Raw genomic sequence first — 27169 nt, 5'->3', positions numbered from 1 at the left:
TTTAATGTACAACAAATTGTGTGTTTCAGTTGAGTTCTTTTATTAATCTAGGAATTAAAAAGACAAAGCACACCTTTGATTAACCCACATGGTTACCTATGTACAGTCTGCACCAATAAGAATAGTTTTTAGGACAGGAGGGATCCATTAGTCTGTCTTTATGTGTGCGTGTGCGTGCGTGTGTGTGAACTCAGGTACACTGAGCGCTGAATCACTGAATGAATTGGTGCAGCAACAGTAGTAGTTTCTGGAGTGTGTAGGTGGGTCAATGAAAGACGAGTCCATTACTGTGTCAGTGTCCTTGATAGAGATAATGAATGCATACCAGCTTATAGGAGGATTCTCTCTCTCTCTCTCTCTCTCTCTCTCTCTCTTACACACACACACACACACATACATACACACACACACACACACACACACACACACACACACACACTCACACGCAATGACTCTTCAATGACCTTGTCTTAAGTATCTGCAAACATGATATGACTGAAATGTGCTGTGGAGGAGTGTGACTATGGAACTTCCTGTTTCCGTTTTCTTTTTATTGCTCTTTTTACTTACATTCGCCGTATGTATAGTTACCCTGTATTTGCTTTCATATTTTTATTGGTTATAATAATAATGATGATTATACACTTTATCTATATAGCACTTTTCTTAACAAGGTTACAAGGTGCCCGACAGAAACAAATAAAACAAATACAGGGATCATAAGCACAGGGGGATACAATTAAGTAAAAAGAAATGTCAAGACTAGGATTATAAAACCCAACAATATATCAAACATCCAAAAATGCTTACCTATAGAATAAAGTTTTAATATGGGATAAACAAGACGTTAATGTGGCCTGCCTGATCTCAAGAGAATGTTCCACAGTCTGATTAATTTGATGGGTATACGTTATTTCCAAATGAGATCCTAATACATCATAAAGTCAAACATCTCTGGCTAAGGTCTTACTCAACACCCTGCAGCGGCCATATCCTAGTCAACCAGTTTCTAGCATTTTCATGGTCCTTTGAGTCAGATATAGGGCCTACTGCAACGCAAGATGTCAACCTCCCCAGAAAGAGAGCCAGATAGAGATGCAAGTCAAAAACCCTCCTTGCACACCTTCAGGACCACAACCTCAGTGGCCTAGTGGCTACAGTAGATCGTCATTGACAACAGCAGCATGCTTCAGGTGGTGAGAAGCCCATCTCTTAAGACTAGCACACCCCTCACTCTCACGGTCAGTTGGTGTGCAACTGAACAGGGACCTGATGCGAAACCACGACTCCATCCTAACTGTAAGGGAAAACCTGAAGCTACACAACTACAATCTTAACTTCAAGACCCAGCAGAGTGAATAGAGGCTGGAACAACTCAGAGTATGATGGAGACCGATCAACTGATCGCAGATCCAGCTGATTATAGCATTCGCTGGAGAGATAAAGTGCCTGTTCCCCCATAAGCTGCTAATCACTGTAAAGACGTTATGCTCAACCGTATGGGGACAGCGGCACACCAGAGAGACTTTACGCAACCTCTCCAGAGTGTCAACATCATGATGCCCCCCAGCAACATCACGCCAGACACCGGTCTCAGGGCCCAGTTGGTGTCAGGAGTGGTCATACAGGGTACCAACACGGAACATACACACGGACTTCATTCATCCGAACCCAAACAAATTATCAAGGCTGAAAACACGTTCTCTGCAGAGGCTACGAAGAGGTTTAAATTCCAAATCCTGCGTGACCATCTTCACCTTGAGGAAGCCTTTTTGACAGCCGACTCTTACATCAATTCACCGTAATCATGCCCTGACACCATGGTAGCCCTCAACCAGCAGTTTGGACAACCTCACCAGTTGGCGCTTGTGAGCATACTGGAGGGTGTAGTTGATCTGGAGTGTGAATCCCAGGTCTCCTTGGTAAGCTGCCCCATGAACTGAGATCTAGTATTCACCGGTTCATCCATCCTCAGCATATTCCAATCCTTACCTTCCTTGTCCTGTCCAACTGGCTGTAGGTTCAAATCTAGGTGCAGGTTAACACGTCAAAGTTTGGCTCCCGCAAAGAGGCCAGAGGGAGCCATGCAGACCTGCCAAGCCCTCTGGGAAATCAGCTATAAAGTGCTTGTTGACTTGAAGGAAGGGAAGAGGAGTTTGGTTGTAACGTTAGTTCTCCAGCATTCAGCAAAAGTGAACTGCAGTCAATGAGCCCCCATTTCCTGTCACACCCGATGCGGATGACACGCTCAACTTAGTCTAAAGAGCCCTGAAGCCCCGCCCCTGCTGCTACAAACAGCGCTGTTCACTTGTTTATTCAAAGTTTATTAATATTGAATGTGTCACATGTCTAAATTGCTCCCAATTTGACACTGCACGTCCTTGATTAAAAAAATAAATCATCCAAACATCTAAACCATGCACACAGTTGTCTTCTCATTTGTTATCATTGTGAGCTATTTGAAGCTCAGTTTGACAAAGTGTAAATTTAAATGTAATAATATAATCGATGAGGGAAAAATAATTTACTGCATAAAAAATAAGTCCAAATTGTATGTGTTTTTTCTGTGAAGCCGGCAAAGTTTAATAGTTGCATATCAAAGGTATCTGGAAAAAACATTATTGACCCATTACATCTACACAATGAAGGTAAATGTAAGGTCGTCCCAGAAATTACTCTCCAGCGCTGCGTGTTTGTCATTCAGACTGTTTCCTGGTGAGGCATCGATCACGTTAAGTGTTTGAACATCAATCTTTGCTTATTTTTAGGGCTGTGAGGCTTTTCTCTCATGACTCACTTTGCTCCATGACGTGCTCTTCTCAGGAACATTTGATTTTGAAAAAGTCTGTAGACGGACCGAGTCATTAAGCTCAACTGTTTCCATACGTTCCAAAACAACACTTCACATGATGTTGATCAGCGGCACTTTAAACAGTGGCCGCGCTCATTGCTAAGTATTTGTGGTTTTATTACAGATCTGCAACCCAATTTACAAGCTCACACCACTCAGCTGCAAAGTAAATAATCAGGTTCATTATTTTGAGCTGTTTCCATTGTTTAAAGTGAAGTGATTTAATTATTCAGAGAAAGATGTGACAACAGATGCCAGCTGCAGTGAATGTGTGAATAAATGGCCTCATTTATTTTATACCTAGCAAATTTATACATTTTATTATTTGGGGTTTTCCATCGACTTAACAACTTAAAGATGCAAAATACTTCTGTTTTTTTTAAATAAATCAGCAACTGCATCACATTTCTCGTCATATTCTCAATTTTCTAAATGATTTAGCCACCTAGCCGATATTAGTAAAATATGAACTTTCCTTTTAGCTCTGTAAAGCTCCGTCGGGAGTAGATCATGCGTCAGCTTCTGTTAGCAGTCTGATCCCGGGGGACTGCCTGACACCACACCTGATCACCTGATCACCTGATCAGCAAACCTTCTTTTTTTTCGCAAGCCGAATCCAAGCCACCACAGCCACCTTTTCCTGCTGTTAGTTAATTGGCTTTTTTTTGTTTTACTGATGACTGTAAATGTATATCGTATGTACTCAGTAGTAGAGGTGCTGCCTCTATTTTTTTGAAGCAGGTGTCTAGGTTATCACACATGGCACTATTGGCTGATATTGACATCTGTCTGGCTAAATTTAGACTTTACAAGGCAGAAACCAAGTCTTTTTGCATCTTTCATTCTCAACTCCTGTCATTTCAGAGCCTGCATTCCCTCCGGCCAGCAGTCCTGAGTGTGATCATCATCTCAGCTCGACAGCACCAACCTCAGTTCCCTCATCAGCTCCTCAGTATACAAACCTTACCTTTAGCCACACGAGTCATTCCAGCTGAAGTGTTTGTGTTTATCCTGCCTGCTTATGCCGCATTGGACTGAAATCCTGTCTGTTGCCAGACCTTTTTTCTGTTCAATGATCCAGTAGAATAAAAAAATAAAGACACAACAAAAGTTTATTAATATCACCCTTACTACATAAAGTTACAACAATAACTTCACAATTGCAGTGACAAAAGACTTTACTATAAAAAAAAACTTATTGTAGATGATTGTAAACTTGACGCGGTCTAAATCCTGGACATTATTTAAATACACATTATGTACCTTTCGGTGACAATCAACAGTTAATTGAGTGTTGTGTACAGATAATGTGGATGGTTGGACCTTTTATTGAAGGGCTGAAGAGCCTCATAAATTCCTCCATTATCATCTTGGATGCCTTTACTTCACACACACACACACACACAGTGTGAGTGTGTGTGTGTGTGTGTGTGTGTGTGTGTGTTGACAGCCGTTTCTGCTCTTTCTACGAGGCCATGTCACCTTTCTGTCCAGATTTGCCGCTCTCCATCCCACTGTCACTGAATAACTGATGATCACGCTGAACAATGAGCAATTTTGTGCGACACTTTGCTGAAAGAGGAAAAAGAAGAAAAGAAGTAGTTGAACAGAGAATAATTCCAAACACCCTCCTCCTCTCTTGACGAGGCTTCGCTCTGTGTCCATGGAGGGATGGAGCAGTATGGAGGTGGGAACACTGAGATGCAGGACGGATGGTTGGCTTGTTAAGAAGGCAGAGAGGTATTACTTTAAAAATCTCTCCACCCCCGTCGGAAGTCAGCGGGACAGGCAGCCGACGGCTTTTCCAGAGGATGGGAAACCTGGAGGCTGGAATTACTGCTCATTTGGAGAAGCCAGATCTGTGGTTTAGAGGATGCCTGAAACATGAAGGCCTTTATCCATTTCTACAGAACAAATGCTCACACTTCTCAGAACCTTTAAAGGTCCATAAATGTATCATGTCAGTCCTTTTTTTAGTTATTTTAATTATAGCTTTAGGGTTGGAAAATGTATTTTATAGGCAACCCCACTATCTTATATATTTATCAGATTGTTCCAGCTGTATGATGTGCACAGGGAATGGATCAAACCCATCAAATAGAGATATTCTTGATTGATTCTGCACAATTTATACATATTTGATATTTTTGGAAACCTGCTTTTCATATAAAGTTCTAAAGTTTGGCTGCTCAACATGAGTTTGTAATGACTGGCCACCTGTGGGCCAGTGTGGTTTCAGAGGCTTTCCGAAATTGATGTGTGTATCTAACATTTTACATTTCTCCTGACTCGCTGTTATATATGATGATGCTATTACACTCCAGGCAGCTGTTGCTTCAGCTAATGCAGTTCGAAAACAGCTTGCAGGCTCCAACCTTGAGTTATGCAATCCATCACCGTAAGCATTACTTCACTTTTTTTATTGTTTTATGTTATCATAGTAATGCAGTTGCAAACAGGGAATGTAATTACAGTAAACTTCTCCCAGGTAGTGCATTGAAAAGTTTGTAAGAAGCTTTCAAATCTACAACAACAAATTCACATTATGCTTCAATGGTGTCCATGTTAGTCTTCTGTGTCTTCTCAAACATGTTTTTGGACTCTAATATCAGAGTTCCTTTGAATTCACCAATAAATAATAGTTTAAATACAGCTCCTCCTCAACATTAACAAAAAAACAAGATGTCCCCTTAATAGTCACATTATTTAAAATAAAAGCTGCCTGAAAGGTAGGAAATCAATCTAAAAACGTAGGTATGCTTTTGGAAAAAGCTCAGTTAACTAACAAAGACCACACCATTTTAGTCAGCAAATTATAGGGAATTGGAATGGCAGATAATGGAGGTGGGGGTTAAATGGAGTTGAGCACAAGGGGACGGACAGAGGGTCTAATGAGGATTGATGATATAGAAACCCAGAGAGTGTTTCATCGTCCCCCTTGTGGTTTCTGTAATGATAGAGAAGGACAAGACAAAAAAGAAAAGGGGCTTTGGTTGAGAATTGACAAAAAAAGAAAGAAAGAAACGGAAGGTGAAGGGGGTTTGAAACAACAATACAGGTATGCACAGTTAGATCAGAGCAAGACCCTGGTTTTTGTTCCTGTTATTCATCACTAATTAAAAAAAACAGGATGCACAGAGTGACTGACAATTGATGCAACAGTGGAAGGAGGCTCATTTTGTAACTTTCTATTTATAGTTCACTAAAAGGAATAGTCCAAATAACATTTTAGGATATTTGCTGTTACATACACGAGTACAGTGCTTTACCGGAATGCAGGGTGGATGGTTTCCGACATGAAAGTTTGAACCTCAGCTGAAGGTTACACTCTCAATATACTCACTATGCCTCCAAGAGAGGCGATTCATTGAGGTGATTGGGACATTCTGTATAGATTAGGTGTTTCAGTTAAGTTTGGATCATGCTCTTGTTGTTGAGACGAAGATGTGTGAAAATGTACAAATGACCAATTTAATAATTCCCTCACATTTCATCAAATGATATACAAAAGCATCCGGAATCTGATAAAAAATAAATAAAAAATTCAGTCATTTGTGTGTGCTACAAGAGCAGAGCAAGTGTGTGTTTGTGTGTAAAGTTGTTCTGCGTTGGGACAATTACTCAGCCTCGGGATGAATGAGGTCTGTGGATTAGGGCTTTCTGTGTGTTTGTACGGCAGTGGACGGGAAGAGCAAGTGGAGGGGACAGAGAGGAGGAGCAGAGGGACGTGGGCTAGCGATTCTCCAGATGAGATCTAATATGTGAGACGATGCATCCTAAAGAGACGTTTTCTCATGGGTCCACCCCATGAATACCAATTCACCCCACCACCCGCCCTGCGTTGAAAGGACAGATGCACCTTGCTTCAACCCGTAGTGGAGAAATACAGCTTCTTTTTTTTTACCTCAACGTTTACTTCCATCCAATCACAAAACTCAACTGAGGTGACTTCATGGCAGCTGTTATGAGTCATCCATTCATACCTTTTTATTATAACTGAATCTGTGTGCTCTTATTCCCTGTCATGGGGCCTCGTGTTGGCCGAAACGTAAAATGGTGCCCACGAAAAGCAGCAGGTGAGTTTGTTAAAGGAGGAATTGTGGAAAATACTCTGTTTGCTTCTGTGTGCTGACCTTGGGGTTATCTAGAAAAGGTCATATGCATGTGTGTTTGTGCGTGTAAAAGTGTATGTGCATCCTTGTCTGTTTGATTGTGTTAAGTTTGGTTTTAGCACGATCAAATGTGTGTGAAAATGTCCATGAGTGTGTGTACTTTGCTTGTGTGTGTCTGAGCTGTGTGTGTGTGAGAGAGTGTGTGTGTGAGAGAGAGAGAGAGAGAGAGAGAGAGAGAGAGAGAGAGAGAGAGAGCGAGAGAGAAAGAGAGAGAGATAACAGCAGTACAGTAAATGTATTGGGGCAGGTCTGAGTGACATCACTATCTGGGAGGATCTTACTGGCCAGGCAAGTCAATTACAGTTAAACTGAGTTTACCAGCTGGACACTTAGTATTGAGTATAAAAAAATCAAAAAGAAGTATGTGTGTGTGTACGTGTGAGTGTGTGTGTACGTGTGAGTGTATGTGTGGGGGGGGGGGAGCGAGAGAGAAGAAAAGGGGAGGAGATACAAAAGGGAGGAACAGAGGGAAGTGCAACGGAGAGAGACATAGTAAGGCGGTTTAGGAACTAGAGGGAGTTGTTGCCGGTGATACAGTACTGACAGACACAACTCATTTTCCTCCTGCAGCTTCCATATGCACAGCACCGACACCAGTGTGTTTTGAACAACCAGTGCTGGCAACAGAGAAAGGGAGTTGCCCACTTGCAGAGGTCAGACAGGCAGGCAGAGGGGAAGCCGGTGGATGTTTTTAAGAGTTTGCTTATCTGACACTGACAACAGGATGAGAAGCTGAGCGAGGGAGCAGAGAGGGGAGAAAAACATGGAGAGAGCAGCATTACCTACAGCCGGTTTACATAGGAGACATAGAAGAGACAGACACGGGTTACCTTGAGAGAGGTAAAAAGGAAAGAGACAAGAGGTAAATAGTCCACTTTGTCCAATCTGTCCAAAGGAGCGGGAGCGAGAGCCGAGGGATCGTAACACTGGAGCTCAAGGATAAACCATGGACTCTGCATACATCCCACTACACCTGGACGTGAGTACTACATCCATTTCACACACACACACACACACACACACACACACACACACACACACACACACACACACACACACACAACTGTCTGTCTGTCTGTCAAGCCACAGGCCACAGGAACTTTGCTGCTGAAACCATTAGTCACTCTGGGGAACAACACACACACACTCACACACACACATTCATGTACACGCATACTTCGCTGGCACAGCGTCGCTCAATCAAAATCTTGTCCGGTGAGGAACTTGTCCAAGAATAATGCATCCATTATGAGTTCAAAGAGCATAACGTAACTCACCACCGCTGCAACATACACAGTATGAATTGGCCCTCAGTGTTAACGCTCAGCAGCTTTAATGTGAAAAGCAGAGGTGTGTTTTTGTTCTGTATTTCACCGCGGCTTAGCTGTCAGACACACGATGAGAGCAGTCTCTGAGCTTTCAGCGGTCACGGGTGAGATATGTCAATGTTTCCATTGATGCTTGTGCAGTGTTGCACCTCAGCGGGGCCTCCTGTTAACCACAATGCACTTGTGACACTGAGACCTCCGGGCATCTCAAGAGGAAATAATAAAGCAACAAGATGAAAGTTGTAAATACATGGCAACCTGTTGATGCTCTTTTCAAGCTAACACATGTGAGACTAAAACAAAGTATGTGTATGTGGTCCCTGATCAGTCGGTTATGATGCAGAAGCAGGGAAACACCGGGTCTACTCCACTCCAGAATGTCCACTAAACCGAATGTGTGTGTGTGTGTGTGTGTGTGTGTGTGTGTGTGTGTGTGTGTGTGTGTGTGTGTGTGTGTGTGTGTGTGTGTGTGTGTGTGTGTGTGTCTAAATCTATTTCCAACCGCTATTACATATTAACAACCCAGCTCCGCCACAGTTCTACGTCTTGGCGTGTGTTTCTACATACGTGTTAGTGCTCACTCAGCCTGGCAGTTAGCATGTGTTTAAACCCTGTATTTACTGTTCTCAACGTGTGTGTGTGTGTGTGTGTGTGTGTGTGTGTGTGTGTCTGCATGTGTGTTTTTGACATCTGGGTCATTAGCCAGCTAATCAGTGCAGCTGGGATGAATTAGAGGGTGTTCTCTAAAGTCCAATAAAACCACACAGCAGCCTACCCAGAATATTGTTCTAATGATTTCATCTGTTTCGTCTTAGAGAGCAGAACCACAACTCCACAACTGTTTTGGACATTTTTCACCTCGCCCCCATTATATATTAACTCCTCAGCTCAAAGTCGGGCATTAATGACTGGTTAAGCATGTGGAGTATTGTGCAGCTATAACCTCACAGTAAATGATACAGACTATATTGTGCATGCTCAGTTTATATACAGTATATATGGCACAGTTGCAAGTGGAAAAAGAGCAGCAGTAAATACAGATGTATCCTCACAAGTGTTCTCAGGTGTGCATGCTGTACACTGTACATCACATTTGGTCTCAGGAGGCTGTCCAACATGACATATTTTGAAGTGTTTGAGTATGCTCAGAGAGAGAAAATTAAACCTGTGGCATAAACGCTGCACGTATCATGTTCTGAAAGAATGAGACGGCAGTATAGAAAAATGAGAGCTAGAAGGGGAGGGGGGGATCAGGGAGAATGAGAAAAGGAATTTAGGAAAAGAAACACGGGAAGAACAACAGGAAGGGAAAGTTGAGGGACCAAGCGTAACATGAAGACAGCAGCGGTGGATAAATCAGCCGGCTGCGGTGACACTCCGGCCCTCTGGCCCGGCAACAGTCTGCCGCACTCTTCCGCAAAAACACCATTCATTTAAAACCTAGGGAAAAAAAGAGCAACATTAATGGGAGAGGAAGAAAAGGAGAGAGGGAGAAAGGGAGCTAGGGAATAGGAAGGTGATGCAGAGAAGCATAAAAACAGATATCGTTAACAAGAAAGAACAAGAGAAATATGGCAACGAGGAAAATTGATGGATGAATCAAAAGAGAGGAAAAGGGAAACAGAAAAGAGAAAAGTAAAAAAAGAAAAGTATTGTATGACAGCATAAAGCACAAAGCAAAAGGACAAAGTTCAAGGAATGTGGAAGGAGGAAGGGGAAAGGGAGCCGGGTTTGAAATAAACAGATAAAAAGAGAGGCAGTAAGATAGAAACCTGACAAAGGCAGGAGTTAGAAACGGACGTCAGAGGGCAGAGGTTTTAATCAGAGAGTTCAGAAAGACACGGGGCAGGCCGACGAAGATTCTCGTCCGTTGTGCAGCAGGGTCGTCCACTGTCTGCTCGGGAGGTCAGGTCTAATATTTCTAATAGGCTGAGCTGCGTGCATGTACACAGGGAGACGACGCAAAAACGCTGCTGCTGAGGCCCTAACCCTTCATCTAACCTTATCATGGATCCATTAATCATCACAGCTGTCCTCCTTTATCCCCCAAGAACATTTGATTAGTCCACATTCCTGCAAGAGAGAAAAATAATATAAAAAGTGTACAGTGAGGCAGGGATGGTCAGATATGAAAGCAGGAACTGGGGGGATGTTATCATAAAAGTGTCGTTTTTTACGGCTAACTGGAATGAGACGACATCAGGATGTACACAACCCATAAAGATGCTAATTTAGGCCTGGATCCTCTTTGTACAGTTTGAATTGGATAGAACCAGTCATAACACAGACACACAGGGAGAACAGAGTATGCATGTCAAAGCGATGTAGGGCAAGCTTGTCTCCTCTCGCAAACCTCTTCCTCCGCTTTCCGTGCTTCTCTGCCTAGCGCAGGTCATGACACACCCTGTTGTGTGATGACTGAACCTTTGAACCTTAGAGTCACCTGGGTGGTTTTATACTTTGTGAGGAAAGTACAGGAGAGAGATGGTGTTGTTGTCCTTAATCTGCTTTACAAGCCCTCAAAGAATATGGGAGAGGCTGTCCAACATGGTGCCTAATCTGTAATTGTCCTCTGCTTCGTTGCCTCAGGTGAAACTGCCCTGGGTGGGGCCGGAGTTTAATGGATAGCCAGCAACAATCCCACGCTTGGAGGTGGCTTACTTTCCCAGGCCTGCCCTTTGAACCGCTTACCACATGAGCAACACACAATGCATTAAAATGTACACACCTTCACACCTCTGAACTCCTTTTAACCCTTTTTCTGACAGTGTGGTAAGATTAGCGGTCATTACAGTGTCATTATGTGTTCGCTCAGCCATAAACGGCTCTGTTATCTCGCTGTAGAGGGCTCAATCAATTCTCTGTCCCTTAGAGAGATGAGATATGGAGATTGAGAAGAAAGATATGTGAGCACTCGGACGGGCAAAGAGATTACAAGCTTAGAGTTCTTCTTTGAATAAGTGAAAGACAGGTGCACTTTCTTTTGAAAAAGGATATTGTATACTTGATTAGTCAAGATGACAATGGGTTCCTGATCCACTTCTCTTCTACTTCTATTATATGTTGCACAATTTGTAGTTCATATTGTCTTGTCTGTGACTCCTTTGCTCTGACCATTTTACTCCTCAGCTCAACCTCTTCTGTTAAAGAGGGCTGTTAACTTGCTGGTTTCTAATTACTGGTCAGTTATTATTAACACCTGCACTACAGATGTGCAGGGTGTTAGCCAGGTCGTAGTGATAATTACATGATCCCCTGTCTGTGGTCCTGTTCCCGCACTGAGAATAGTCATGGAGGGAGAGATAAGCTGATCACTTGAGTTGAGTCAGCTGAAAGAGGCTTTACTCTATCAACACAGTCAAGTAAAGGAGCGCTGTTGTGCTATCTGTCAGAATTATGCTTCCGTAATCAAGAACAGAAAGTGAATGATGCAGGGTAGATCATCTTAGTGACAGGGAATTCATAACACAATGCTACCGTTGGGGAAAGCCCAAAAGACACATGTGCAAATAATACTCCCCTTATAAAAAAAAATATATATATATATATATATTTATACATATATATATATATTTATACATATATATATACGTATATATATATTCATATACAAGTATACTATACAAGTAACTATATATATATATATATATATATATATATATATATATATATATATATATATATATATATATATATATATATATATATTCATATACAAGGATCAACATACAACAACAACTGTTTCTGAATGATAAATATGTTTGGGGTTTGGTTAAAGTTTGTTTATATGCTGTCAATATACCTGTAATTTAAGGGTCAATTGAATTAAGTTGTTATAGATGTAGTAGGCAGCATATTATTTGAGTCATTGGGCAAAGATTCTCTGATAATATTTCAGCATTTTGTAATTCAAGTGGAACCCCAGAGCATGCAGTTTTATGGAAAGAAAAAGTCAGAATTTGAAAATGCAGCCCTTCTCCTGGAGCTCTCCCCTCTCTGTCCAAAGTCGCTCCCACCAGACGAGCATGCAATTCATACAAAAACCTATACAAGTCGTCATTAATTTCAGACTTCATCCTGATCACTTTAGACCAGGGGTGTCAAACATACGGCCCGCGGGCCGGATCCGGCCCGCCAGGGGGTCCAGTCAGGCCCGCGGGATAATTGCATCATCATTTAATGTTCACAGCTTCAAGCTGAAGGTGCAGCGGACCGAGCTACTTACGTCTCATGTTAACTCATTTGACTCAAGGTGTGCAAAAAATGACATCGCCAAAAGGCATGCTGGGTAAATGGCACCGCCCACACAGGAAGACTTTTCTTGTGAAGTAAGAAGTCTTTTCCTGTGCAGCACAGTGGGCGGGCTTTACCCATCATGCCTTTTGGCAATGTCATGTCTTGCACACCCTGAGTCAACTTATATCCGTGAGACGTAAGTAGCTCAGACCGCTGTACACATATCTGTGACTGTAAACATTAAATGTTGCTGCCGGCTGAAGTTACGGCTGCGGGCCACTATTATCAAGGTATTCCCCTGGGTCCTAAATCCCTCCAGATGTACCCTATGTACCAATCAAAACAGCTGCTGGCCAGTTGTGAGCGGTGGCGGTCCTTTTCGACTCAATGAATTAATGTGTTTATTTGGAAAAAAATTTAAAAAAATGCCGTGATATACCGTGGAACCGCCAGAATCTTACAAAATACCATGATATGAATTTTTGGCCATACCGCCCAGCCTTAGGGCACGCTATACATTGACCCAGAGTCAGAATTCATTAGACCACTGACATTACTATAAATATTGCTCCACTGCGAGGGAATCTGCAGAGGAGAGCCCAGGCAGGTAAACAGTGGGCTGACGTCTGAATTTTTGGTCTTTATGTTTCTAGTTTATTGTAAAAATACCTTAAAATAGGGTTTATCATCCAAAAACCTTCACCAATGATTTAAACATAGAGAAATATTGTCATTATGTATGCGTTAATATGCTGTGATTTTACTGGTCCGGCCCACTTGAGATCAAATTGGGCAGCATGCGGCCCCTTCACTAACATGAGTTTGACACCCCTGCTTTAGACAGTAACCTTTAAAAGTACTAATGGTTCATTTCAAACATCATTCTTCGTACAGTAATCAAGAAATAGTACTATCATCCCAATCGTGATTGTGATCGCGATGCCATTATAGCAGCAACTCAATGAAAGTACTGTCCTTTGCAAACATGTGGGCCTGAAAGGAACTTTGAGAAGACATACGTGATGTGAGGCTCTAGCTAGCCACAATATCAACAAAGTATTTCAGAGATGGAGAGAAGATGTTGCGAATAGTTTAGCCTTCTGCTCACCATAGCTGTCATTAATGCACAGTATTGCTGAGCTTACCGCTCACGCAAAAAGGCTAAACTATTAGAGAATGTCAGACTCTCTTTTTAAACAGTGCGTTTACCTTTTTTGAATTGCTTTGCAGCGTAGTCATTTATTGCCAATGGAGGAAGAGCATTTTTTCCGGCAACTTTTTCTCCAGGACAATCCGCCATTGAATCAGGTTCAAAATGAAGGTCAAGGTCAATAGGAACACCCCGTCTCTGTGAATGGCCCGGCCTCTTATTGGACAAACTCTCCCATCACGTACAATATTTTCTAAAGCCTGAAAACAGAGCCACGTGCAGAAGTCTAGTGGTCTCTTAGACCACTTGAATCAAAGAATGCTGAAAGGTTCATATGGATTTGTTTCCCAGTTACACCAAAAATATACTGCCTACCCCAGCTTTAAATGAAAAGCTTTCAATCTTCTTCACTCATGCAGACATCATTATAGAAAGCTACCGAATGCTTGAATGAATATTCTCCAGTGATTTAAAAATGAAAGGAGAAGTGACTGTCATTGTGACTGGCCTCTACAACTCCATTACACTTCACTAGAGTCCACAGCCGTTGATTCATGTTAGGTGTATTTCGTTCACAGCACTGTGATCTCTTTCACACACAACCCAGAGCATGATTAAATTACAGAGTTTAATTACTCATGCATAGGTGTCCTCGGAGATATAGGGCCCTTGGGTGTATGAAGCTCGCCATAAATTTACAGAGAAAAAACAAAGTGGCACTGTTTCTACAACCAGGCGTAACAAGCAAACAACTTCATGTGGATATGTGGACAGTCAATTTCTTGAACATATGCCACATGAAGGCTGAAGACTGATGAGAAACTAGTGTGTCCAGGAAGGGGAAGACATAAGCATGATATACAGAGTCCTGGAGGATCTCAGAGGAGCTGTCTCTTTTGCAAATTTCATATTGTGCTCGAATACAAAAATTCTGAGCACCTAAATTAAAAAAGGATGAAAAACGCATAACCTGCCATCATCATTTTGTCGATTGATTTGTCTTTTATTAACAGTTCCTCCTCACCTTGCTGTCTCCCTCCAGGTCCACCATGTTCCCTGCTAACCTCCTGCTCCTCATGGTCCTGCTGCTACCTCAAGCCTCGTCTGGTCGCCAGGGTGGAGACACCAGCAAGATCGACCATGGCAGGGTGTCCGCCGTGCCTTCCTCCTTGTCGCCCCCACCAGCTGGTTCCCTCCTCCTGGAGCCCAGTCTGGCTCAGACCATCCAGAATCTTCTTCTGAGCCGACTGGGCCTGCAGTCGCAGCCCGACCCTCGGCCCGGAGCGCCGGTGCCCGGGTACCTCCTTAATCTTTACCGCTTCCACCAGCAGCAGTACCATCTAGTGGAGGACCCCTCGTTCAGCTTTCCCAGCCATCACATTCAGCAAGCCAACACCGTACGCAGCTTTCACCACAATGGTAAGCTCATTGGTACATCATGATGCGATACTGTCAACCTATTTAACTGTAATAAAAAAAAGGTATTCTAAACATTATTGTTTGACCTTTGAACCTTTGTTTCAAGGAAGCTGTTCCTTCTTTTATTTCCCACAGATGAACTGTACAGATCCTATTTATGGCAGATGTTTGTTGTGACTCACCATAAGTAAGAGCCATCTGTGCGCTCTGATAAGATGGGTTGTTTACAAGTCTTCTTTCAAGACATGTGTGAGAGCATACTAAGAAACACTGAGTGTGTTCTAGACTTTGCTCTGCAGTTCTGATGACGGCTCGAGTCCCAGGGCAAGCATTTATTTGCCCGCCGTTCCCTCACCTATTGCTCTGCCAGTCACCTCCAAGTTGACACACATCTTTTCTTAGTTTAATTTGTTCAACACAATTTTTTTAGGAATATGTGGCAGTAATAAACTAACATGATGAAGCTCGTGAAACTATATTTTGACAGCAGCAGATTTTGAATCACCCAGTGCATGTTAGTGTAGGAGTGGTTGTGGTTGACTGCTTAAGAGCCTAAAATAAAAGTAATCCAGCCTTGATACAATAAATACAATGTACAATTCACAAAAGTACACAATAATGCTTGTAGTGATTAAATTCCCTCAATATCTTCTGGCAAAAGGTAAAAGTTGGAACTTATAGTGTCAATGTGAGCTATCCACCCTAGTAACATAACTTATTTGCTAATATTAGTAGATCATTTGGCAATTTTCCTGCTATTAAAATCATTTAATAAATATCTGGCAAATGACAAATCTGACTAATGTAGCCACGGCTGTTTGTGTCCCGTTGAGTGTAAATAACCCCACTGAACTCCCATACTCCCGTGTCTCTCTTCCTCTTTCTCTTAGAGCCCCTTGGAGACAGTCCTTTAGCAGTGGATCGTACGAGGGTGCACATCTCCTTCAATGTTTCCTCCATCCCTCAGGATGAGAGGGTGCTCTCTGCTGAGCTCCGTCTCCTCCGCAGTGACAGAGCCTCACTGGGTCCTGGGGTCCACAGACTAAACCTATACCTCACTGGGCGCCATGAGGACCCTGAGCCCACCCTGTTGGAGACAAGGTTACTCACCACCGGCCTCCACAGTCATAGAGCAAGTGGTTTCTGGGAGGCTTTTAGCCTAAATGCAGAGCTCCTTCATAAGGCCCTTGCTGGGACTGGCAGTCTGGGCTTCCTCCTGGAGGTCAGAATTGAGAACAGCACCACTTTGATCCCTGAACAGAGCCCCTTCCTTGCCACAGCTGAGGAGGAGGCAGAGAAACACAAACAGGGACATCTGAGAGTATGCAGGTCTGTGGGTCAGGACGATCACAGCTGGGCCCAGGAGAGACCCCTCTTGGTGACTTATAGTCACGACGGCCGTGGAGAGCCCTTGGTCAAACATAGCAGGAGGACCCCCAATGGAGGCCAGAGGATGAGAGGGAGAAAAGAGACAAAAGACAGGAGCAGGAGCAGCAGCAAGGGCCGCAATAGAGACCAAGCCTCGGGCAGGGCCAGAAAAACAGGGGATGCGGTGCCAGGCTGGGGGGGTGTTAAAGGAGGGGTTAGTTGGAGCGATGGGGGGAGAGTGAAAAGAAATGGTGGTCGTGCTGCGAAACTGAAGCGCCTTTCTCGTAACAGATGTCGCCGTCATCCTCTGTATGTAGATTTCAACGATGTGGGCTGGCACAAGTGGATCATTGCACCCAGCGGCTACGACGCCTTCTTCTGCCTGGGAGAGTGTCGCTTTCCTCTGGCCGATCACATGAACTCCTCTAGCCACGCCATGGTGCAAACTCTGGTGAACTCTGTGAATGGAGCAGTGCCCCGGGCCTGCTGCGTCCCCACCTCCCTCAGCCCTATCGCCCTGCTCTACCTGGACCCTCAAGACCGAGTGGTGCTGAAGAATTACCAGGACATGGTGGTGGAAGGCTGCGGCTGCCGGTAGTGGACTGGAGAACTTACCCAGAGAAAGCCAGACGTGGATGGAGGAACATCGAGGGAATAGGAGAAAAACAGAAGCATGAAAAGGCAGATGGTGGGAAGAAGAGACGCCAGCTAACTTGAAACAGACATGGAGACTGATAGAGACAAATGTAACCGCTTAGGAAGGGTGAGGGGAGATGAGGGAGATAAGAGAATGGATATAGCAGCTAAATATAGATTATAAGGGTCAGACATAGAAAGACAAAGACAAAGAGTGAACAAACATAATCTGCTACACAACAGGATAAATAGTTAGACAATAAGGCAGAGGAAGCAGAAATATGGTCAACACAGATGTACTGCCAGGAATAATTTTCACGTTTTACCATTTAGTGATGATGCAGCTGTTTACACCATCAACCAACAGGCTACTTGTTCTCTCATGAGAAGCCAGCGCTTTAATATCAGATGGCGTCTATTCTATATCCCAGTGTTTGCCACTCATCTCATATGTCTGACGGGCACATGCACATGTGTTTAGCAGTGGACACACAATTTAAGCTCTGGAGCAGAATCCTGTAACTTCCTCATTGACTTCCTGATGATCTGATGATCAACAGCATTAGCAATATGACAATGGCACTAGTACAGCATCTAAACTTTGTGTGACAGTGATGTTTCTGCAGTATTTGAACTAAGAAGTAGGGCGCATCTGTAATGCGAATGTTCAGACTGCCCCCTACATTGTGCCCTACATCACAAGCTATTTAAAACCACAACAATAATGCTGAGGAACTATTATGCTATTGTTTGAATGTACTACTATCACTATTATTTAAAAAAATATTTTTTTTTATGTACATTTATTTTACAGACATGAAGAAAATCCAAGTGATGGTTGACTTGTGATTTTACATAATTCCACTGAATGACGATTCTAACTTAAAAAACACATTATGTATTTAAGTAGCAGCAATATGGTGTATTTAATCTTGAACATATTTAAGATACCTGCACTCAGCGGAGCATACAGCAAACAAAATAAGAAAGCCTGTCGTCCACATGAAGTAATTTATGGTAGCTTTACAACCGTACAAATGTTCAGTGTATTGAATCAACAGTCTGTGTTACTTAAACGTTCCACCTTATCATTTCACACATTTTGGTGTCCTACACATGATAGCAGACATAAGTGGTGTTGCCTTTAAAAGCTCAACTAACAAGTCAATTGAAAGCTCTGTGTATTGTAGCTACTGAAGTGTGTAACAACAGGTGTCTTTGCTAGTTGTGTCTGCATGTGTCAAGAAAAAAAAAAGCAGGACCGACATTAAAACTGGGACTTTAGTGCCTTTCAAACAGGGGCTTTAAAAGTGTTCTCTGCTGAGCTTAGTAAATGTTTTTCCGTGTTGCATTTTCCTCTCTAATGTTAAGCAACAGCTTGTAAAATGTTTGACAATATACCTCTAATAAACAAAGCAAACAGCACAACTGTCCACATGACTTTTCTTTTGCATCAATCAATTTCTTCTTTTTGCAAGTTCTCTTTTCTTTTTCTGGGGCATAAAAACGCTTTTATTTTTTTCAGCCTACAATGGAATTATAGCCATGTTCAGGAAGAAAAAGAGAAGCCAGAAGTTCCACAGAGAGATTTAAACAGATTTGTGGATATGATACTTTAGCTAAGGAAGTAGCTTCAAATTCTCACATCGAAACAGCTGTGAGCTTTAAATTCAAGGGAAATGTCTTATCTCCAACGTGCATCCTTGCTGTGAACCACTGTATTACTTCACACCACTTCCCGGGAACAGTGCACACATGTGTCTGATCCCAGATATCACACGTGGAAGCGGAAAGACAGAACATGTAGATGAAGAAAGATGCAGGAGCAAAGGTTTCCACACCTGGCTGCAGGTCATTCCTTAATGCAGGGGTCAAACCAACTCAACAGCATCTTCGACTTCCACATTCCTGCGTGTTCTCAGAAGAGGGCCCTGCCCTCTGCAGCCACCCCCAGATGGGCAAGTTCACGGCAGCTCACAGGTGTCTGAAGCCCACAACCTGTGAGGGGAAGGATGGGATTTGGTCTATGTTAGATAGAAAGCAGAAAAAAGAGTTGTGCGTTACCCAGTAATGTCCGACAAGCCACTATAGTTACTGGGATGCTACAGGCTCACTTTATATACTCTTCTTCTCTTTACTTTTGCTATATTACTACTTCCCAGGAATATATGATGTTTTACTCATGGATTTACTGCCATAAATGACGGTTGAATTTTAAATCCAGAACAGTAATTATAAACATATAAAATACTGTACACATTATCTTGAAGGTGGTTGTAACACCAGGAAGCAGGAGGCAGAAAAAAGATACATAGGATGTTTCACATGACATCATGTTCACAGATGGTTTGTGCCTCGGCTCTTGTAGATAACTCTTTGGGTTAGTGCCAGTATATTTCATCTCATGGGCTGTAACACATCGTGGTTCACTTAGTGGTTGACTGATAACCTCTGGCCTTTTTCCTCCATGGCCCCCTACTCACTCTTTCACCTACAATCCATTCCCTATTCTACCTTTCCTGACTTATCTCTCTCTCTCACCCTTCAGCCTGCCCTTTGCAAATCACAAGTACTTCAACCGCGGTTTTTATCTCAGCCTATTTGTCAATCATCTGCCCATCTTGACTCAGTTTTTGTTTCTAAACCTCTTTCCTCTTTTGACCTGACCTATCAACTCAATCTTCTCCCAGCTGCTAGATCAGAAACAGGTGTTTAACAGTCCATGCGTCGCTCATTCTGACGGGAGAGGAGTGAGTATTGATAAGTCCTGACCTGTTTGTTAAATGTGCTGCTGATTGGATTGCAAAATAATTCAATGATATGTGAAATGTCCCTCTCTCGGCACCTTACATTACAGCAGTGGTTCTCAAATTGTGGGAAGTGCCCCTCTAGTGGGGCGCGGAGGTATTTCAGGTGGGGTGCGGGGGGAGGCAGAATTTCTTTATTTCAAGAACTTTATTGAGAACTTCACATATTACAAAAGTATTAAAAAAAATTGGAGAACCACTGGATTACAGTGAGTAACATTTAGGGGAATCTATTGGCAGAAATGTAATATAATATGTTTTCCCTTTAATGTATAATACCCTGAAAATAGGAATAATTTTACTTTCATGCCCTTCGAATTAGCTGTTTATATCTAAAAAAGGTGTGACCACTCTTCACAGAGCTGGCCAGCATGTATCTAAAGTAGCCCAGAACCGACAAACCAGACACTGGCGCTAGATTTAGGGACAATAGCGTTTTCGTGTTTTCGTGTTGGCCACCGTAGTTCTCCTACATGCTTCGCACACGGGAGAAGTTTCAGTTGGCTGCAATGTGCAACCTCACGTCTAGATGCCGCCAGATCCTAAACACTAAACCTTTAAAGGTATCGTTGTATTGTGATTGTCTGACTTGTGTTCCTTGAGTGTTATTGCGACGTTATTAATGACAGACGTGTACCAGCCCTCCTGCTGTGTGTGTTTTCTCCTGTGTCTGTCTGTGCTGCCCAACAGGTCCTGGTAGGTGGATTCAGTGTAACTAGGTCAGTCTTCTAGGACTGTTCCAGTCTATGTTCTCTCTTCCTCCTCCAGGATCATGTTCTTGTTTGGTTGGCTTTTACCATGTGTAAAGTTTAGGTTTGACACCATTCAATACCTTGCATTCATCACACAACCATAGTCTGCTGACAAACTGGTTACACTGATTAACACACCCCTTAACCTCAATCTATTTTGGGTAGTTGTAGTCAATGAACTTTACCTTTCAGTTTACATCCTTGTCCCTCACTCCCTTTGTCATGACTTATGTGCCGGGACATGACAGGGTGATGGCCAAAACTACAAAAATAAGGTTTTATGAAACCAAAATATCGCTTTTCATCCTTCTGGTGGGACAGTCATTACACACCTATTATAGCTAAACTTTGTTCAAACCCACAGAAATGTATTTATAATTCATGAAGAGATCTTGAATCTTCCAATGGTATTAAATATCACAGGCTGAACTTTGAGGAAGTTTGTACAAAATTAGGCTGAATACATCTACAATATTACTATCTAATGGAATGTTGGAGCCTTAAAAACATGGAATATGGGGTTTTAATATTCACTCCCTGGAAACAACTTCAATCAAGAGCTTGAACAAGTTTATAAAGAATATACCATTTTTACAACATTAAAGCTCTTTGTTTTGTTTGAGAGTCAGTAAATGTTGCAGTGCTAGTTCATCACACTTTGACCTCACCCTTCATCCAAGCTGTACGCTGCCTTGATCTAATATCTACCTTTGAAATATGTTTCTCTTCTTGTCGTCTCCTTCCTCTCACAGGTCCTCTGGTTATGAATTCTTAAGGATGAGGTTGTGGATCACAGAGACAGGATATGACCAGGATTATCTTGTCAGGTGTGGAGGCTGTTTAAGGCTGGCTATCAGCAGCCTTGATCCAGTCAGCCCAGAGGAGCACCTTCCCTCAGTCCATAAATCATTCATGGGCCTACGGAGGAGCAATGGAGGGTTACTCCGAGTGACAGGGCCGCTCGGACACATGGCTGTATCTTTGTGTTTGGATGTATCTGTGATGAACGCCAGATAAGCACCAGGAAAGCAGGAGGGAGAGCAAATGCCTCACATTAAAGAGAGTTATTGACACAAAGAGTGGGCATGCTCTGTCTGGGGTTTTTAGATCATTACAACCAGTTAGTTGACAAAAAAGGGCCCAGCTGCAGCCAGGATTTTAAACAGCACTGATGTCCAGAGCCTCAGTGCGGAATTTATTCAAAATTGGCCCATAATACAAAAGTGTATTCATGGAAAGTGTAGTTTGTAAAATCATTTTTCACCAGCAGTACCTTTATCTTTCGGTGAATATAACAGTATATCTTGAGCTTTGTGGTTTGGTTTTTCCTTCATGCATGCTGCATGAGTTATAGTAACTTATATATACCAATCTTTCAATTTAAAGAAGAACAAAAATTGTGTATGATTGTACACTGTAATTTCCGTATATATATATATATATATATATATATATATATATATATATATATATATATATATCAACAATGGCTCAACAGACATATGTCATACATGGGGATTGCCTCCTGGTTCCTGGAGTGTGGACAGATTTCATCAGGACTGGCCTGCCAGTCTTCCCACCCACACTGACAGACCTGGCCCCTGACAGAGGCAGCCTCGAGTGTCCCTCGTGTCCCCGGAAGACTGACAGCCTGCTCCACAGAAACGACATACTCCCACCTCCTTAGACTGCCGGGTCAACTGTGCAGCCCACCCACTGCACATATACAGTATAACATTTAATGATACCTGTCTAAAGCACATCTTGGATTACTTCTATTTATATTTCAATATGATGATCTAATAAGCAATGCATTTGACCATTGTGTACACACAATAATACACAAGTATATGTAGACAGAATGGTTTAGACATTTGGAAACCCTTTGTTGCAAATCCTTTTCGATACTGAGAGGACATCAGTTATTGGGAAAATGTGTGGTTTTGACAAATAGACGCATCTACAAACACTGTTTGCCTGCAGATTTTTTAAACAGTGATGATAAATAAAAGCCAAGATGACAGTGATATACCAGCAGCAGAAGTACCGGGGCATCACTTATACTGCCGGGGTCACCGACCCTAAATGATTGCAAAATATTCCCTTTTGGACATCGGAAGTAGTTTTCAATCATGCTAACCCCTTAAGTACACTAAATTGCAGTTTGATACATATCGTGTGTCATACAATAAAATGCTAGTGTCCCAAATCACTACAGCAGATGTGGATGTATCTACCAGTTGTGTGCTGCTGCTGCAGCTGCTGAGTTGGTGGTTTCAGTCTGGAACACACAAAACAGATAGTGAGAGTTTTGGGTTTAGCTTCCGAGCTTCAAAGAAAGACTCATACTGAAACCGCATGAGCAAAGCTGGACCTCTGGGTCGCAGAGTGAAGCAGGTGCAGCATGTTGAAACGGCGGGAAAGCCAACAGGAAGCCGCCATGTCACGAGACAGAACCCTGACCCCCGCAGTCTGTCTCTCCATGTGCACGTCTCTTTTTCCCCGACTCATATGTGAATGTGTTTTTGATGTAACTGTGCAGAGGTTGCATAAGGAACAGCTGTCGTCCTAAAGTCATCCTTGTCAGTTGTGTCTCCCTGAATGTTCCAGATAGCATCTTTATGAAAATGTATACCAGTTTAAGCACTAAATGAACCAACGACAGTCTGTTCACCATGCACCTCCTTTATTTTCCCTCCTCTGTCGTCTGTCCATCGCTTCATTTATGTGTTCATCTCATCTCTGTCTTCCCTTACAGCTCAACGATGAAAAATAATGTTTTCACAGGTGTCTCACAATGCGGCTGCTGTCCCTGCTTGAACGGGAATTGCACTCATTCCTTCCCTCCGTTCTGCTTTTCCTTCTTTCTCTCACCGCCTCTGATTTGCTCTTGACAATCGAGGCATGCGTACAGGGACCACTGGAGTTGAGAAGAGGGAGGGGATGTTCATAAGTTCAATTCAGTTTTAATTGGCCCTGTGCTGAGGGTGGAGGCAAATATTTGGACTCTGCGGTGTCCCCACAACATTTACCTCTGTATTCTCCCCTGGAACAGTCAACATAAAAGTTCAAATGTAAAAAAATTGAAAAAAAATCACAAAATCACCAAAATAATCACTGAGATCTGGACAAGAACATCACTAAAACAATGTCCAACGCGGTAAAAAACATAAGAGGTCAGATAAACATCAAGTTGTAAACATGTGACAGGCCTATGGTCTAGCTTACAACTAAAACCACTTCATTCAATGAGAAAATGGAAAGTGAGCGAATCTTAAATCCTGGTAGTAATCTTTCATTGCAAAGCAAATGCAAAATGCAGGCGTCAAAAAGTCTCACTCATTCTGGCATGCTTTACTGATCAAAACAAACACTGTAGTTGCAACCCATATGAGACCATGAGTATCATTACCATGCCCCTCTACATTTGTCTGATTGTGCCGTATTCACAATGTACAATGTTATTTTTATCGTGAGCCCAAACTACCAAAGTTAAAACTAAACTCATAATACATTGCAATTATCTTTACTTTTATTACTAAAACTATTTTGAAACTATTTAGTAAAGTCAGAAAATCTGACTTTCCCTGTGACCTTAACTCAATCTGTGTCCTCAGTGTCTTCCCTCGCTCAAATCACAAGGCGCAGACCAGCTGGGTAAAAGCAGTGTAAACAGATCCATCACTGATGGTTAGATGTTGATGAGCCAACAGACAGGAAACAAACAGAGAGGAGGGTACAGAATGACTGAAACACAGCCTGTGAAGAAAAGGAGAGAGAACTATTGGAAGGAATCAAGTGATGAAGGAAGAGAGAGATGGCAGGGGGAAAAGACAGGAGCTGGTGGACAGCTGTTGGTCTGTTTACTACGAGGATGTCGCTCTTCTCCAGATGTTTAGCAGCACACAGAGGAAAAGGGAGCAAAAGGAGGGTATAGGGACGAAGGAGAGAGAGCAACAGAAGGATGTGAGTGGAGGTTTGGTGGCGGTTGCCAGTTTGGATTCATCGTGGTGTACTTTATGATTTGCACATTCAAAGTGCTACGTGGTCGGTAACCAGGAGTCATCGTAGGAATGCCCTGTCACAGAATAACACAGGAAGCAAACACCAGGCTCAATGATGAGTAACCACATCCACCGATCCTCCTATCCTTTAGCAAATGTCCCCTCTGGGATGAATAAAGTATACATCCTATCCTTTATCACCTGGAGAAGTAAAAAACATAAATGAAAAAGTGAAATACATAAAGTAAAAATCACACAATGTGGATATGATATGTTAGTCTCATGTACTCGTGCCGAAAAAAAGGTGCTTTATTTCTTACACATGTACCTCTAATCTCTGGCTATATTTCCTGGTTTTGTGATTTCTTTGTTTCTGGTCTAACTTGTCAGGAGGGGAGGGGCTTAAACCACAGGATTTGGGTTTACTGTTAAATTCTGCGAAGTGAGATTAACTCCTGTGCAAGCACATCGGCTGAATAAGGGAGCTGTGAGTGTTCAAAAGGCAGAAACGTCAAGAGGGAAAATCCTGGAAGAGAGGGACAACAAAAGAAAATTACTTAAAACTCAAAATGGTGCTTAAATGTATTAATTTCACAAACATGAGAGGTCAATCCCCGGTTCATCCTGTATTAAAACCATATAATACAGCTTCAACACACGATTGGCTGAGCTTAAATAACAGGTAAAGTCTGGACCAGTACGATGTCAGATTGAACTTGTTCACCATGGGAGATTTTTCTTAATAAAGAAAAGATCATCCCACCCTTCTTTGTTCATCTTGTCTCATAGGTAGCTTTGTAACAGAATATTTTCACTATAATTTTTCTCAGATCCAGACTCCTTCATTGAAATTGCATATGTATCTAAGTCTGAAAACAGGGCTGATAACAGGCGCACCAATAACTAGGCCCATCACCGAGCAGCAGCGGTACATGATGCTCCTGAGATGCATTAAGGCAGGCCGCAGCCTTTCCAAACTCTCTCCGAAAAAGTAACGGGAGGAAAAGAAAAAAAACTGAGACAGGGAGAGGGGAAAGAAAGAGAGGAGGGAGAAGGCCTGGCATAAAGATTAGATTAGCACTTTAAAACATCTGTGAACTCGTCCGGCCCGAGCTGCGCTTTCCCCACAGATTTGTGCCTGATCTCACATTTTCTTTCCTCCAGCTCCCCTCCCCTGCTCTGCACCTCGACTTCCTCCACCCTCATCCCTCTTTTGTGGTTTTTCGGTTCTGTTTGATCTGTCTGGCCTTTTAATTATAAGGCTAAGAATAGTGTTGTTTTATCTTTTTTTATTCTTACGAGCAAATATTGACTGTGTTTTCCGAAATTGTTTATGCCACTGTGCAGGAGCAATCTACTGTCATCTAAAAAAAGAGTACCTCTGTCTGACCATAAAACGGCCAATGGACATTTGTTCAAACAACTTAGGACAAAAAGATTCACTTACATTTCTGAATTTCCGAAACTGTACAATAACAAATAAACCTCACTATTAGACCTGAACAGATAGCAAATTCGCCTGGCAGAATATCCGACCATGTGTTAGAAAAACACAATTTGACTCTCTTTCTGAAATGTGGTGACATTTGCAATAAACATTAGCATAGTAGCACCCGTTGGCGCCATTAGGAGTACAGGAGTGGTAAATATTTCACTCAGCTGCTTAACATAATTGTGACGGGCACGGATGCATTTTCTTTCTTAGGCCCCAAAACACAAATGCACGTATAGCGCACACACACACGTACACACAACCACAGCATTAAAACTTCCACCTTCCCAGATTTTTGTTTATTTAAGACATGATAATGTGTGTTATAAACACCCTCTTCCAGACCCTTCATCTCTGCAAGAGAAGGCAACGGACGACATGCCTCCTAAATCTGTTACCATATCACTGGTGTTCATCTATTAGGGGAAGAAAGCACTGGCCTGGTTCAGAGGAAAAGGGTTTCCTCCGTTCCTTTCCCCTTTCGCTATGCATTTGTTTCCAGCTGCATTGAGCTGTAACTCCAAAGGGAAAAAGGGTGGGAACAGTATGCGACAAAGCGATGGAAAGACTGATATTCTCTAATCTCCTCTGGTGGGCTGGTGAAGACTCAATTATTCTGTCTGAAAATCAAGAGATGAACTGAAACTCTTGAGGGACCATAAAACATAAATGTGTACTGAATACTGTATATTCTTCAATATAATGTCTTAAGTCAACTTTGCTGGCATGCCCAAAAGCTCTCCTAAATGTAAACTGTTCACTTCATCAAAACATCAGGATCCATAAAAGTGTGTAAAAATAATAATGAGTAAATCTATTGGCAAGGCAAGAATGTCAGGGTTTGGATTTCTCCACACATTGAAGAGGCGTGTTGTAAAAGATGATCGGTATGTACAAGATTTTGTTTTTTGTTACCTTTCCGAGAATAAACAGTAGCAAGAATGGCATAGTCCT

General features: G+C 42.4%; 1 protein-coding gene across 1 annotated transcript; it reads left to right on the top strand.

The window, feature by feature from the left end:
• Positions 1–6904: 6904 nt before the first annotated feature.
• Positions 6905–17122, top strand: bmp16 (bone morphogenetic protein 16; the record flags this gene model as incomplete). Its single annotated transcript, XM_079224785.1, has 4 exons — positions 6905–6927; positions 7919–8002; positions 14780–15156; positions 16047–17122. The coding sequence occupies 4 exons, from the start codon at positions 6905–6907 to the stop codon at positions 17120–17122; spliced, it is 1560 nt and encodes a 519-aa protein (XP_079080911.1).
• Between the last annotated feature and the right edge of the window lie 10047 nt (positions 17123–27169).

This window comes from Taurulus bubalis (assembly GCF_910589615.1).
Source record: "Taurulus bubalis genome assembly, chromosome: 10".
Lineage (NCBI taxonomy): Eukaryota > Metazoa > Chordata > Actinopteri > Perciformes > Cottidae > Taurulus > Taurulus bubalis.
This window is presented reverse-complemented; position numbering and strand designations above follow the sequence as displayed.